This window comes from Kogia breviceps, chromosome 2 (assembly GCF_026419965.1).
Source record: "Kogia breviceps isolate mKogBre1 chromosome 2, mKogBre1 haplotype 1, whole genome shotgun sequence".
Classification (NCBI taxonomy): domain Eukaryota; kingdom Metazoa; phylum Chordata; class Mammalia; order Artiodactyla; family Physeteridae; genus Kogia; species Kogia breviceps.
Window position 1 is genome coordinate 194,311,806 of NC_081311.1, and position 16,632 is coordinate 194,328,437.

Below are 16,632 nucleotides of genomic sequence, written 5' to 3' on the forward strand. Positions count from 1 at the left end.
TAGATAAAATACAAAAACCAAACCCAACCCAGCCTTCTTCTTAAAGCATCAAAGAGCTCACAGGCATTACCAGGTTAAAATTAGGGTGGAAAACCCATGCAAGAGTGCAGGTTTGGGCTTCCCTGGTGGCGCAGTGGTTGAGAGTCCGCCGGCCGATGCAGGGGACACGGGTTCGTGCTCCGGTCTGGGAAGATTCCACATGGCGCAGAGCGGCTGGGCCCGTGAGTCATGGCCGCTGAGCCTGCGCGTCCGGAGCCTGTGCTCCGCAACGGAAGAGGCCACAACAGTGAGAGGCCCACATACAGCAAAAAAAAAAAAAAAAAAAAAAAAATGAGTGCAGGTTTGACCAGCGGTTGTGGGGGACAGAAATAAAGCTCAGATTTCTCACAAGAAGCTGGGACCCCAAAGGACTGCACTGGGTGCAGTGGTGGACCTGAAACATACCAATTCTCTAGTGGAGTTGCAGCCCAGGTTCAAGCTGACTGGCTCAACCAAGGAATCTCAAGTCTTGAATTGGTTTATGGGCTGGTTGTGCCTCTGGTGTCTGCCAAAATCAAGTGGAAATTCTTTCCGAAGGAAGGTTTCTTCTGCCTAGGCCTCAGATTATTCAGTAACCAGCACGTAAATATGACCAGGCACCCAAGGAAACCATACTCCAAGGGCAAGAATCATCAGCAACCACAGACAACAGAAACAGCCCTTCATAAACGTCATCAGATATTGGAATCATTACCATCTATGAAAAACTACTGTGTTTAAAGAAATAAAAGATAAGCTTGAAGATATCTGCAAAGAATAGGAAACTATGAAATGTGACATAGCAAGTTAAAAAAGGAATCAAAACTTCTGGAAACAAACATAACAGTAATGAACTTTAAAACTCAGTGGATGAGGAAAAGTATATATTTGATTAAATATTTTAAAGAGAAGCATGTCAATGGATGCATTTAACAGAAGATTGAATAAAACTGAAGAGAAAATTAACAAACTGGAAGACGGTAAGAAAAAATTATCCAGAGTGTAGCATGGAGAGATGAATAGAAAATGCAGAGAGAGCAGGTAAGAGACATAGAGAATAGAGTGAGATCTAAATAAGTTTAATTAGAGACCTAGAAAGGAGATGAGAGAGAAAATGAGCGAAGGTGAAATTTAAAGATAATGGCTGAGATTTTCCATGACAGTTGAGATACCAAACCACAGATTTACAACCAATGATTGTAAGTAGAATTTTTTTAAAAAATCCATACTTAGATACATCAAGATGAAACTACAGAAAACCAAAGGGAAAATCTTAAAAGCAGCTAGAGAAAAAGACAGATTATCTTCAAAGGAGCAATAGGCTGACCCTTGACTCCTCATCAAGTACAATTCTGGTTATGTTATTCTCATATTTTTCAATGGCTTTCCATCCCTAAAACGTAAAATACATTCTCTTCAGCATGTCATGTGAGGCCTTTCGTGGTCTGGTCCCCTCAACATGTTTAGACACAGAGAACCTTTGTCCTTCTCATTTTACTCTTTTTTTTTTTTTTTTTTTTTTTTTATACGGTACTCGGGCCTCTCACTGTTGCGGCTTCTCCCGTTGCGGAGCACAGGCTCCGGACGCGCAGGCTCAGCGGCCACGGCTCACGGGCCCAGCCGCTCCGCGGCATGTGGGATCCTCCCGGACCGGGGCACGAACCCGCGTCCCCTGCATAGGCCGGCGGACTCTCAACCACTGCGCCACCGGGGAAGCCCGTCATTTTACCCTAGATTAGTTGCCTTACACGTGGTCTTCCTTTCTGGAATGCTCCCCAGGCCCACGCATCTAGCCCGCTCCTACTCAGCCTTCCCAGTTTAGCTCGGGGCTCCACTGTCACACTCCCTGGCTCCCTTCTCACTGCCTTTGGGCACACTGCTTGCCAGCAGTCATCCACTCCATGTGCTTCAGTATTGTTTGCATTTTGGTTCATTTCTAGTACACAAGTTTCCAAGGACAGAGCCAGGGTCATTTGTAGTGCCTGACACTCCACAGATATTCAGAACCTTCGTTGAGTTGACGCCAGAATTTCAAGGAGTCCCACGGCCACATAAGCAATATCTTGATGTAGGTTTTCATGGCTCTTCCCATGATGCTCTGATTCTGGCTTGTGTGGAGGAGGCTGCCACAGTTAGCACCAGGATCCCTGAATGATGTCATCGGCTGGCTCTACCCCTTCAGTACTTCCATTTCCTTGGTGAAACGGGAATAACTATCCACTCTACCTGTTGTGTGAAGTTACGGTGTGGATCAGATGAGGTGCTGTATGTGAACACACTGTGGGCGTTCTGTGGCACCATACAATTGCAGTAGCTTTACTTCAGAGTGAGCAATTTGCTTGGGCTGGCAAACTTGCAGGACAGAAAATGATTCTTTGTTGTTTTTTTTTTTCCATAGTCACAGGAGACTGTTTCCTTATTATTTTTAAATTAATTAATTAATTAATTTTATTTTTGGCTGAGTTGGGTCTTCGTTGCTGTTCCCGGGCTTTCCCTAGTTGTGGCGAGCAGGGGCCACTCTTCATTGTGGTGCGCGGGCTTCTCATTGCCGTGGCTTCTCTTGTTGCGGAGCACGGGCTCTAGGCACTCGGGCTTCAGTAGTTGTGGCGTGCGGGCTCCGTAGCTGTGGCTTGCGGGCTCTAGAGCACAGTCTCAGTAGTCGTGGCACACGGGCTTGGTTGCTCGGCGGCATGTGGGATCTCCTTGGACCGGGGTTTGAACCCGTGTCCCCTGCGTTGGTAGGTGGATTCTTAACCACTGCACCACCAGGGACATCCAGAAAATTATTCTAACGTGAACGTTACGTTGCCCTCTGAGGACTTGTGTTGTCATGCCTACATTTCACTGGGGAGAGGGGCCCAGAAAGTAACTTTTCCTTGTTGGTTGATTTTAAGAGATCTGAGGGGAATTGTTTTCTTGGACCAATTTATATTACAGTTTTCATTGAGTTCTTGGTGGAAATTGTAAATTTCTGTGACCCTTCATTCAGAGATGAGGAAGCTTGGATTTGTCAGAGTTTGTCACTCTTTTAATTGGAAAGATTGAAACACCGTTTTGCCCAATTCCTTGCTTATTTCTTCACATTGCCTTCACTTAGTATCATAGTCCAACCATCTGAAAACCTGATGAATTTGTCAAGTGTTAAGAATCATCAGCCTTGTCAGTCCATTTTTTCTGTATGAGAAGGCCAAATCAAAGTCATTTTTAAGGAAGTGGCACTGCCAACTCCAGCAAACCATGGTGTTTTACTTTTTGAATGTTTAAAATAGAAGTTTCAGGTAATCTGTTTAAAGATTAGGATTTTACTGGATTTTCCCTCCTAGAGTGTTTTTTTTTTTTTTTTAGGAGAACATAGTGAGCAGTTGCTTATATTATATTTGTAGTGTGTCCAGTTTTTAGAAAATTCTGTTTTTCAGATGAAGAATTTTGGTAGTCACTAGTTTCTGGACATTTTTTTTTTTTTTTTTTTTTTTTTTTTTTTTTTTTTTTTTTTGCGGTATGCGGGCCTCTCACCGCTGTGGCCTCTCCCGCTGCGGAGCACAGGCTCCGGACGCGCAGGCTCAGCGGCCACGGCTCACGGGCCCAGCCGCTCCGCGGCATGTGGGATCTTCCCGGACCGGGGCACAAACCCGTGTCTCCTGCATCGGCAGGCGGACTCTCAACCACTGCGCCACCAGGGAAGCCCATTTCTGGACATTTTTAACTGGAAGGGGCCACAGAATGCATGGGGCCGGCTCTGCCTTCAGCACGGCAGGCTGCAGGCTGTGGGGAAACATAACCTTTCCCTTAGTTGAGGACTGCCGGCAGCTCTCCCCTCTTCTAGTAATTCATCAGGGAGTTTCATCGTTCTGTGAAAGCATTTTCCCTGAGAGTCAAGCCAAAGCTCTTTTAACTTAAGCCCATTTTCTTGTACTAAGTCATTCATAGTGATGGAGACACATTTCGCAGCATCCTTCTCATAAATCTCTCTCAAATCTTGCCTCTGTTCACTGTCGCTGCCACTGTCTTAATTTAGATTCTTATTGCGTCTCATCTAGACTGTAATCCCAGCTTCCTAAGCTCTCTGCTACTCTTGTCTCTCCACTCGGGAACGCTGCCAAATTCGTAGCTCTAAAATGTATGTGTCCCTGGCCTTTATAGTGCTTTGTAGGATAGTATCCAAGCTTATCCGTTTCACTGTCTGGACCTGTGTGTTAGGAAGTATGTTCTGCTGAGAGTGGCGTTAAATCCTAAAATATCAATGGCTTAAACAAGAAAGTTTATTTCTATCTCACAGAAAAGAACAGAGGTAGGCAGGTCAAGGCTTATAGGTTAGCTCCACAGTCTTCAGTTCTGCTGTGCTGCTGTGCACAGCAGAATGCACTGTTGTCCTGTAGCCTCCAGGACCAAGATGAGTGTTTGAGGTCCTGCTGCCACATCCACATTCCAGCCAGCAGGAAGGAGGAAGAGGGAAAGGCTGTACCTCCATCCTTTAAATCACAACACTTTAGCCTGCATCTTATTGGCTAAAACTTAGACATCTAGGCCATGTTTAGTTACAAAAATACTGAGGAATGTAGTCTTCTAACTAATAATAGCTAAAAAAAAAAAAAAAAAAAAATCGGAGCTCTGCTTAGTAGGAAAGAAGAGAATAGATAAATTGGGCGGTAACTAGAATTTCTGCCGCAGGGCCTCTCCCACGTCCGCACCAGCTTCGTTCCTTTCCCCGTCCAGTCCCTTCCTGCCCAACACTTGCGTCCTCAGCCTGTTAGTAGCTACAATAAATCTCTTACTAATCCTTTACCATGTCAGGCTCTTTTACAGCTCTGGGCCATTGTACAAGTGCTGGCCTTTACCTGGAATGCCCTTCAACTCCTTTCTCTAAGACAGCTGTATATCCTTCAAGCCCAACTCACTTCCTCAGTGAATCTTTCTTATTTCCTTAACACCGACAGCATATTACTTCATGCTTGAGCATGTATCGGTGGAAGAGCTTCAGGAACTTAGTAGTTGAAGAGACTTGGGTTTGAATTTCTTCTCTGCAACTTGGGCTGGAAAACTATAAATATGGAAGTTCTTGGCATATAAATTATAATTAGAGCCGTAGTGCAGATCTCCCTTCTTGAGTTCCAGGTCTTCACGTGGAACTGCTTACTCCGTATCATCACTTGAAGATCTCACAGGTGGCCTCTCAAGTAGAACCAACTCTGAAGTAGAACTCTTGATTTTCACCGCCTCCTCTAGTCTTTCCTGTGCCGGTAACGCTTCCATCAGCCTAGCTGCAGATGTCAGAAAGCTTGAAGTAATCCTTTATTTCTGATATCTAATAATCCTTAAACTCTCACATCTAATTACCACCAAAGTCTATTAGTTCAACTGCAAACTATCTCTTAAATAGATCCTTTTGATTCCATCTCCAGTGCTTGTATTGTAGCACTATCGTCTTGTGTCTGGACTTTTGCGATAGCTCTTAACTGGTCTCCCAACATCCCCTCTTAGGTTGGCCGAGTCTCAGGTTAGGTGGTCACTTTCTTGAACAAAATCCTTGGCCAGCTTCCTATTGTATGTAGGTTTAAACTCAGGATTCTTCCCTTCTGCAAGGCCCCATCTGACCCGACTCCTGTCCACCTCTCGTTTTCGTTTCTGGCCACGCCCATTCTTGCTCACTGTACTCCAGCCACATGGTCTTTCTGTTCCGGATCGTGCCAAGGACTTCCCACCTCCACCCCTTCCCAAGTACCATTCCCCACTCGGGGTCTTTTGTCCCCTTCCTCACTCCTGCATACACCATCCTCATACCTCAGCGTAAATGTCACTCGCACACAGGGCCTTTCTCCGACGTCTTAATCTAAATCATATGTTCTCATCTCTTCCTCCTTGGGATTGTTCTTTCATTCTCAGCATTCATCCCAGTTTATAATTCTATATTTATTGAGTGCTTATTTATTGAATATCACTCCAACATTAAACGGTATGTTCCATAAGGGCTGGGATCATCTTTCTTTTATTCACACTGAATCCTCAATGCCCAGTGCTCAGTAAATAACATGGTATAAATGAAGAAACAAATGATCTTGTGATTAAACAATGCAATAGATTCTCTCATTAAATTGACAACTTTGCTACTCGGTGTGGCAAGACGTAGTTGTTGGAAACCTATTAAGGTGATTTCGCTTTTCTAAACTGGTCGTGTGTTTCTTCACATTCATTGAACGTATCTGTGGTGCTCACGCGTAAGGCTACAAGCTTCAGTTTAATTTATTAGAGTGCATCTTTGTCTGAATAAAGCCTGATTTCTGCCAGGATATATATCCTTATGAACACAGAACCTGAAAAGGTCATGTTCAAGTGTGATCTCTGAAAATCATAACTGGGCCCACTTCCATGGCTTGCCTTCTATTTTTTTTGAATGCAACCTGGCATAACCTTTGGAACAGAAGACTTGCTTGTTGTTGGCATGGAATCTGAAGCAATAGTCATTTTAAGACGGAGCCACCAGTGACCATTACAGAAAGCTGCATGCCCAGGATTTGGGCTGTCTCAGAAAAACCCTCACTACCCTGTCTTGAGTGCCAGCTCTTGAGACCAAACTCGGATATCAGATGTCTAGGTAGAGTATACTTGTTCATGGTAATTCCAGCCTCCTAATCTTTCCTGAATTACCTGTTCTGTAGAACACATTGGCAAGATATGTTTTGGAACTGGTCAACCACTTGTGTGGGTTTTTTTTCTCCCTAAGAGTATAAAAGATGTTGTTCTGAAAGCATCTGATGATTTTGGAATCCTGAACTTGGTCTAAAATAAAAGATGAACTTGGATGATGTCCCTCTTTTACAGGGTGATAAAGAGGGTGTTCGACAATGGGAAAGTTTTCATTTGTTTTTCTTTTTAGAAAACAGAATTCTGCTTTCAGTGGGCACACGATTGTAGGTAGATTTTAGCACAGATGGAAAAGCATAGAGTTGATTGTTCTTAGGCCCCAGTAGGTCAGATCATGTCAGTGTTTCCAGAGTACGCCCAGAGTAAAGTTGGCTTTTAGCTGAGCCTTTGCTAAGAGGGAGCCAGTCCTGAAAAGGATTTATTTATTTATTTTGGCCTTGGTAATGTCTAAATGATGATAAGTACAAGTCTCTCTTAGCTAGCTGGAGTGGGTCCCACATGAATTGGTTGTGACCCCTAGAATCCAGAAACTCCAGTAGAGTTGGATAAGAATATTTTGTGGGGGAAATCTAATGTAACGCATGAAAATATAAAATATTAAATGTTCAGAAGTTTGTAATTTGCTGCTTTTTTTCATGAGTGGTTTTAATACTTCTGGTCCAGAGCCTAACTCCCTCTTTAGTGGTTTCAGTTTCTTGGGTGAATGTGAATTTTATAAGTTTTTTAAGAAAGGAAATTAAACATTAAAAGACTTTAAGTACTTTACTCTTTATATAATGTCACTAAGAAAAGCCAGGAAAATCAAGGTTGGCTTTTTTATTTGTTTATTTAATAAATAGAATCTATTTTCCACCATTTTGTTTGTTATGGCTGTACCAAAGTACTTTTAAAAGTTAACATTTATTTTGATTTTGTTTTAGTTCAGCAGATGTGCATAATAAGTTAACCTATCTCTATACTTCATTGTGGGCTGGGGCAGTGTATAACATTTAGTTATTTTGGCATTTTGACACGTAGGCGATTTAGTTTAATTCAGCATAATTTGATGCTCTCCACTTGTATGATGCCTAACATATGAATCATGTTAAATAGATAAAATGCGGCCTGTTGAGTGTGAGCATTACTACAAGTTAGTGACGTAATTGACCTTAGCCAAGCCACCTAACCGCTGTGGGCCTGGGTTTCCTTTTCTGTAAAATGAGTAGTTTGGGGTAATTGGTATCCAAGAATCCTTGCAGCTCTGAATCTAAAAATCCCATGAGTCTGTATGCCTAATAGGTATGTGTCTACCTGATTCCTCCTCCTCTCCTTTTCTCTTTTTTTTAAATTAGGAAAAGAAGATGCTGGTGCACCAGTTACAAAAGACGAGAACACCTTCATGTCACAGGACACAAGAGCTTTACCAGAGAAGTCGCTACAGAGATCAGCAAAGGTCTCTGCCTGTTTTCTTCCCTTGTCTTGCTGGTAGCTGAGCTACCTGTTGGAGGCCTCTCATACAATTCATTTAGGACTGCAGCTGGTCAGTTAATCAGAAAAGCCAGTGGAAGCAGGGAATCATAAAAAGTGAATCTTTTTTATAACTTTAAACATATATTCATTTGTCTGTCTTTGGATGAAGGGCCAAGGCCTTTTCTTTGTGTATAGGTATGTTTATTGAGGTTCTGCATTATCTTTTTCTGCATAAACTGTGCTTGTAATATGACATCTATGATTTCCAGTTTGGTTTATTTAAAGTGGAGTGAGAGGGACTTCCCTAACGGTCTAGTGGTTAAAACTCCGCGCTTCCACTGCAGGGGGCACGGGTTCGATCCCTGGTTGGGGAAATAAGATCCTGCACGCCATGCGGCACGGCGGTAAGTGAATGAATGGAGTGAGAATTTAGACGCTGGTGAAGCAATATGAATGTAGACTCCTTCTAGATTTTTAGGTTTTTGCTCCAATTTTTTTTTATTGTTGTCATGACCATATCTAATTCAAAAGTAAGTTTTTAGTAAGTATTTTTTAGTTTCTCCAAAGTATTTAATTTAGTTATCCAGCAACAAAAGCAATTTGTTCTTTTGCGTAGTTCAATTTTATTTTTTAATTATATATGCTAGGACTTCCCTGGTGGCGCAGTGGTTAAGAATCTGCCTGCCAATGCAGGGGACATGGGTTTGAGCCCTGGTCCGGGAAGATCCCACATGCCGCGGAGCAGCTAAGCCCGTGCACCACAACCACTGAGCCTGTGCTCTAGAGCCTGTGTGCCACAACTACTGAAGCCCGCACGCCTAGGGCCTGGCGCTCTGCAACAAGAGAAGCCACCACAAGGAGAAGCCCGTGCACTACAACAAGGAGTAGTAGCCCCTGCTCGCCACAACTAGGGAAAGCCCTCATGCAGCAACGAAGACCCAACACAGCCAAAAATAAATAAAATTAAATGTTAAAAAATTTATATATGCTAGTGACATATTCAGATATGGGATCAAACACAGCTGATCCTCGCTATGCAGGTAGCTCCTGGTGGAAGGGGTGGTACAATGACAAAGGGTGGAGAGTGTGATAGCATGAGGTTTTCCTTTACCAGAGGCAGCCGCCAGCACGTGTAGCCTGGGAATGCGGCGTTGCCACTCAGTCTAGCAAGTTGGTTAGGAGAGTGTCTCCTGCGTATCGACATGAGGAACTTCTAAATTATATTACATATATGTTACTCTACCCTGCCAATTGCCCATTCAGTTATCTAGATCTTTATTTTAATAAGCATTTTGAATACTAACCATATACTAGGCAATATGATAGGTGTGAAAGAGTATAATGAAGGCAAAGATCGTGGGCTGGGTCTGGCTCACAAATTTGTGTTTTGCTTGACCTGTGCAATATTTTTAAAATTTTGGCTTAGTAGCTTATATGAAAAAAAAAAAAAAAAAAAAAAAGGAGTGTCCGGCTTCTGGCATCTCTTGACAAAACAAAACATCCAGCAACAGTGGGCCACATTCTTAAAAGACTTTGGTCAGAGCTGAGTAGAGGCAACCTCTGTCAGTGGAATTTGTGTTCTGCAATTTGCTGCTGCCCCCCAATGGTGCTCCCTCTCTTGCTATTTTTGGTTTGGGGGTTTGTTTGTTTTTGTGTAGTTTCTTAATGAATTCAATCACAAATGACAAGGCAAAAGTTACACTGTGGTAAAGTCATTTCTGTGACAGCTAACACATGAATCATGAGTGATGTCACGGTGATTTGTATACTTCTTGTTCTGTCGAACATTAAAACGAAAAGCATCAGACAAGATGGCATAGATTCGTTTCTCCTTGCTCCTCCCCGCTAAGCACAGCTACAAATTCTGGACAGTAATAAGAGACAACCAAAGGAGAATTCTGAAAGATGAAAAGAGGAAGGCAAGCTAGTTAGGGACTCAAGGGCTAGAAGAACGACGTAGTAGCAGGGAACTTTACAAGCCCTCCACCAACAGAAGGGGACCCAGGCCCCGGGTTTCTGGATCCCAGCCCCACAATAGAAGGTGGCTCAAGCAGACTCGTTCCTCACTCAGATCTAACAGGAGGCCCTCCAACAATACCAGGCAATCCCAGCAGTACCTATAAGACAAATCGACTAGGATCTCTGCTGATGGCAAGTGGCCAGGAAAAGCGCTCTCCTTCCCCACCACACCTGAGACTTCTCTCCCTCACCAAGAGACACCAGGCATCTGGGTGGCTCTGACAGCAGGGATCCTGCCAAGGAGGTGACCTAGCCCCAGAAATCTCTTTGTCCCTATGGGCCTGAGACTCCCCTCCCCCACCTAGAGGTAACAGACAGCTGGGGGAACATCAGCTGCGGGAGGGGGATCCTGCCGAGCAAGCAGCCCAGCCTGGGAGGCCCCTTTGTCCTCACAGCTATGAGACTCCCCTCCCCCACCCAGAGACACCTGGCATGCAGGTGGCACTCGCAAGGGAGATCCTACCACAAGTATGTGGTCCAGGAAACCTCTTTATCCTCATGGGCCCGAGATGCCCCTCTCCCACCCAGAGATGCTGAGCAGCCAGGTAGCACCAGTAGAACGGGGTGCCACTACACCCAAGATCCTACACCAGAAGTCTCTCTGTCTCTGCATGATGTGGACTAGGATATGGTCCTCATCCATATTAGAGAGACCAGCCAGGTGGCCCGGCCTGAGGAAGTTCTTTCCAGCCCCTCAGCAGTACCAGCAGAAACTAGTGGGAGCCCCAGTGGTACCTCGTCAACCAAACATATCAAGACAGCATTGCAGAGGCTCTGAAAACTAAATTGTCACCGTAACTACAGCCCACAAAAGTAGTCCGGGACCTGCACGCTAACCCTACACAGGGTGACTGCCTGCTAAAAGACAAGGTTTAAATAAGACCTTGAACCTGCTAACATTATAGCCAAAAGGTCCAGGATACATTAGAAAATCACCTTAAACCAAGAACCAGGAAAATCACTCCCTGAGTGACGAATGACAACTAACACCAAGTTAGTGGATGCCAACACCGAGACGCTGCAGTCATCTGAGAGCGACTTCAAATAGCCATCATAAACATGCTTTAACAGCAGTGAAAAATTCTCTTGAAACAAATGAGAAAACGGAAAGTCTCAGCAAGGAAACAGAAGTTATAAAAAGGGAACTAAATGGAAATTATAGAACTGAAAAATACAGCAACAAATGAAATACTTGCTGGATGGGCACTATCACAGAGAAACACATCATCTTGGACTGACCCATCATTCAGCTCTCACCCTCCCGTGCCCCTCCATGGGCTTTTTCACCACATCAAGACCACTAGTGCCTTGACCCTTGCCTTCTCTCTATCTCTGTTGGCTACTTCTTAGCCTTGAGTCCTTTCCTACCTGCCAGAGACACCATGTTTCATCACTTCAAGTCCTGTTACGTATGTCATCAAATGCCTCACCCCTCTTGTTGTTCCATTGCACCTACCCCCAAAATCCTCAATTCTGGAACCATTCAACCACTGCTATTCTCTAACCTTAAACACAAGTTACTGAGTCCACCAGAAAAGAAGAAAATTATAATCATACAGATGGCTACCATCACACATTAATGTTATACAACTGTTGCTAGGACCTCAAAATCTCTAAGGTATTTTTTTAACCTGTTCCCAGTCAGCACAATGTATTCTTTTTGGCTGCGTGGGGTCTTAGTTGCGGCAGGCAGGGTCTTCGTTGAGGCGTGTGGCATAGGCTCTTCGTTGCGGCGCGCGGGCTTCTCTCTAGTTGTGGCCTGCGGGTTTTCTTCTCTCTCTAGTTGTGGTGCACTAGCTCCAGGGTATGTGGACTCTGTAGTTTGTGGCACGCGGGCTTAGTTGCCCCACGGCATGTGGGATCTTAGTTCACCGACCAGGGATCAAACCCACATCCCCTGCATTGGAAGGCGGATTATTTACCACTGGACCACCAGGGAAGTCCCCAGCATAATCTATTCTTTAAGCCCCACTCTCTTGATCCTTCTTTCGGGACTCCAATTATCTGAATGCTGGATCTTTTTTTTACTGTTCCACGGCTTCCTGAGGCTCTGTTCATTTTTTTTCAATGTATTTTCTCTTTGTTCAGATTGGGTAAATTCTATTGATTGGTCCTCAATTAACTAATTCTGTGCTGAGTCACCTCTACTCTACTACTGAGCCCATCCAGCAAGTATTTCATTTGTTGCTGTATTTTTCAGTTCTATAATTTCCATTTAGTTCCCTTTTTATAACTTCTGTTTCCTTGCTGAGACTTTCCGTTTTCTCATTTGTTTCAAGAGAATTTTTCATTGCTGTTAAAGCATGTTTATGATGGCTATTTGAAATCGCTCTCAGATGACTGCAGCATCTCGGTGTTGGCATCCACTAACTTGGTGTTAGTTGTCATTCGTCACTCAAGGAGTGATTTTCCTGGTTCTTGGTTTAAGGTGATTTTCTAATGTATCCTGGACCTTTTGGCTATAATGTTAGCAGGTTCAAGGTCTTATTTAAACCTTGTCTTTTAGCAGGCAGTCACCCTGTGTAGGGTTAGCGTGCAGGTCCCGGACTACTTTTGTGGGCTGTAGTTACGGTGACAATTTAGTTTTCAGAGCCTCTGCAATGCTGTCTTGATATGTTTGGTTGACGAGGTACCACTGGGGCTCCCACTAGTTTCTGCTGGTACTGCTGAGGGGCTGGAAAGAACTTCCTCAGGCCGGGCCACCTGGCTGGTCTCTCTCATATGGATGAGGACCATATCCTAGTCCACATCATGCAGAGACAGAGAGACTTCTGGTGTAGGATCTTGGGTGTAGTGGCACCCCGTTCTACTGGTGCTACCTGGCTGCTCAGCATCTCTGGGTGGGAGAGGGGCATCTGAGGCCCATGAGGTAGAAATAGCACATACTTGTGCTATTGAATTTTTGCCTGGTGAAATGAGAGACTGGGTTTAATCTTGGAAAGAAGGAAGGTTAAAAGGTTTCAGCATTTGAAGGCATAATAAAGAAGTTGTTTATATTTAATAACATTTTAAAATAAACAACTGTTGTATTGTTCACCTGAGATACTGGTATAGTTCATGTGAGAAAAATGTAACGCAGAACAAACTCGTGCAGCCGCACTTCCCTGCTAGAGTCTTACGTATTTCTTTGAGACATAGGTCTTGGTTTTAAAAGCACTTTCATCTAATTAATCTGTGTATTGCTCAGTTTTCCTTGGGTATATGTGCTCGCTGGCTTCAGTTGTTACAACTTAAATATAGGTAACTTAGTCACAGAGCATCACTGAGAGGTACTTCATTTAGACTTAGAAAAACTGCTGGACACAGATATGTGACCAAATAAAATCCTACTGATGTCTCCCAGCTGTTATCCAGTCCTACAGATAAACAGCATTGACTATATCTTTGGTGTTTTCAGGTGGTTTACATCTTGGAAAAAAAACATTCCCGTGCGGCGACTGGCTTCCTCAAACTCTTGGCCGATAGGAACAGTGAACTGTTTAGGAAGTATGCCCTGTTTTCTCCCTCGGACCACCGGGTGCCTAGAATTTATGTACCTCTCAAGGACTGTCCCCAGGACTTTGTGACCCGGCCTAAAGATTATGCCAACACGCTGTTCATCTGCCGCATTGTGGACTGGAAGGAAGACTGCAACTTTGCCCTGGGGTAGGTGACCTCTGGCGAGAAAAACCACAGATCCCAGACAGAACTTGGTTTAGGTAGCATTTACGTAAACTTTTTTTTGTGTTTTTTTTTTTTTTTTTTTTTTTTGCGGTACGCAGGCCTCTCACTGTTGTGGCCTCTCCCGTCGCGGAGCACAGGCTCCGGACGCGCAGGCTCAGCGGCCATGGCTCACGGGCCCAGCCGCTCCGCGGCATGTGGGATCTTCCCGGACCGGGGCATGAACCCGCGTCTCCCACATCGGCAGGCGGATTCTCAACCACTGCACCACCAGGGAAGCCCTTTTGTGTGTATTTTAATTATTATTTCTGCATTAAAGCATGCGTACTAGGCGTGGTTCTTCAGAAATCACCCTTAGCTACCACCTCAACTGGCCACCTATATAGGTTCCTTGAATTGCCAGGCAATCACCTTTTTTGTTTGTTTTTGGCATAAAACATAAGCACATTCTGAACCTCTGCTTATTTCCTGTTATGTTATGAATCCTGTTTGTACTTGTGAACTTGCAAAGAATTCATTGTATCAAACAATCAGACCCCTCCTTTCAGACACTAGTGTTAAAATATGTGAAATTCCAGGCGTATTCATGAGACCTCAGTCTTCCATGCTTTAAAATACGAATGTTAAGGTATGTTTGAATGATGTGCTTTTTGGTATTGATCCTTCAGAGGTTTCACTTACGGCATTAAACATTAAATTACCCTACTGTAAACAGGGAAAGGTACCATGTTTTTAGGGAAGCTTTCAGAAACCAGTCTAATTTATAGATTATATAGCCACAGAGCATCATGGATAGCCATTTCCTTGTAATCTGAAGAAACTGCTGGATCTAGCTGTTTGATCAAATGCTGTGTCTGTTTCCTTCTTACAATTGGTATTCATTTTGAAGAGAAGTGGTATTACGTGTTAGCTATATCTGTAGCCCTTTATTATAGATGGTGTCTGGTTTATGCTTAGGTTTCATTTTAGGAAATGAAAAGAAAGGCATACAAGCTAGAAGAATTTGCTCTGACACTACTTTCAGTCTCACTTGGTGACTTGCTTGTCGGTCACCTAACTTGTACAGGATGGACCCTCCTGGGAATGTTGCGTGGTTATGAGTGCCGACACTGGATGGATGGCCACAGTGTGCTGCTTTGATGAGGTTTATTCTCTGCTTAGCCTTTTATGGTTAGTGAAGTAAACCAAATCAAATCTGTGTGTCCTAATGCAGTTTAAGAAACACTATCCTGGGCTACTTTCTCAGTGATATGAAGATCACTGTGACTTACATGATCTCAGAGCCACTCAGGAACAGTTGCACTTTTCTTTTTTGCTCTCAAGTGGTGGGACTGCAGTGTCATCATTTTGAAGCCTAACTCATTATCCAAAAGTGACGTCAACCCCTTGAGCCCTAAATAGCCCTTCTCAGCGGCTTGCCAGTTTCTCACCATCCACGCAGAAGGCTCGGTAATGGCTGTGCCACCTGGCCCTGGAGATCGTGCCCGCCACACTCTGCTTGGCAGGGAAAAGGGAACACTTGCACATCGAGGCAGGAAATCCAGCCTTGCCTTTTATCTGCCTCTCTGTCATATCCCATTGTGGGTACTTGATTGGGCTGTTTCCGTAGTTTTTGAGCTGTACGGGTGTAGTCAGGAAATCTTCACAGACTGAGTTTCTCTTATTACTCAGATGGCCCTTCAGGTGCTTTTTCGGTGGTTTTTGTTTTTTTTTTTTTTTTTTTTTTTTTTTTACAGATGCTCCCTTACTTCATCAAGAACTCTTTTCTTGTGGGTAAAGTACAACAATAATCAAAAAAGGAGTCAGGCCTTTGAGGCAGCAAGGACATTCTCTGAATCTTAAGAAAGAATATTTTAAAATAATAACCATATATTAATCATCTATTTTTCAAAATGCAAAAGTTTGAAGATTCTCATACTTAGATGGAAAACTGTGCTTTTTCTCTACGTTTTTACTATAAAGACATTAAAAATTGTCTTTTGTGGAAATAAGCTTTTTAAAATCTTTGTGGAAAAGAGAAAATTTTTTTCAAGAAATAAAATGTGGCCGGTTTTCATGATGAAGTTCTCAGCTGACATCTGTCTCGTGAGGGGTGCCTGCTGCAGCTGTTGCCTCTTGGTGGTCGCCTTGCTATTTTGTTCTGGCTATCTGTTACTGATCTTTAGGAGCTGAGGTCACCGTTTCCCAGTCAGAACATGCTGTGCTGTGACCGCTTGGGTTTTCTCTCTCATCTTTGCCAGGTTCTGACCCGGATCGTGAAGGTAGTACTTGCTCTGGGTATGAATGTGAAAGCATAGAAACCACGCCTAAAAACCAAGTTTAACCGAAGCGCCTTTCTTTTGAATTCCTTCCCTGCCCCAACACTCTACCCTTAAAAATTATTGAACTTCTGCCTATATAATTGCTACTGATTATTCAAGTCCAAAGTCATTTACTTCTTCTGTAGTTAAATTCAGTTGACAAAGAGGTGTTAATCATATGTGTAAGTCACCACTGTATTATGTGAGTAATACAAAGGGAAACAAGCTGTGGTTTCTTTATTTAAAGAAATGATAACCTAATGCGGAAGGAGTTTACATAAATGTCATAGGGTTAATTTGATTCTAAGAAATGGAATCCTGCTTGATCTAATTTAAATTAAAAAAAGTGGTGATTAATATAAGACACTGGCGGTTCACCTAAAACCCAGGGCAGTAAGCGTAGGCAGGTCTCATGAGGAGCTCAGAACTAACAAGGTGGCAAAGGAGTCACAGCTTCTCTCTCAACCACCCCGACCGGTCCAGCGACCACATGGTATCTTTTCTCTACCCCTTTCTGCACATGAGTTGTATTAGTCTGCTTTTTTCT

General features: G+C 43.6%; 1 protein-coding gene across 4 annotated transcripts in view; it reads left to right on the forward strand.

Moving 5' to 3' along the window:
• DIS3L2 (DIS3 like 3'-5' exoribonuclease 2) overlaps positions 1–16,632 on the forward strand; it is a 361,464-nt gene that overhangs the window by 140,913 nt on the left and 203,919 nt on the right. For 3 of the 4 annotated variants that reach the window (XM_059053623.2, XM_067027176.1, XM_067027177.1), the window contains exons 7-8: positions 7,989–8,089; positions 13,523–13,770. In XM_059053623.2, the coding sequence (XP_058909606.1) occupies positions 7,989–8,089; positions 13,523–13,770 (349 nt within the window). The remainder of the gene's footprint in view (positions 1–7,988; positions 8,090–13,522; positions 13,771–16,632) is intronic. The other variant, XM_067027175.1, reaches the window with a different exon arrangement.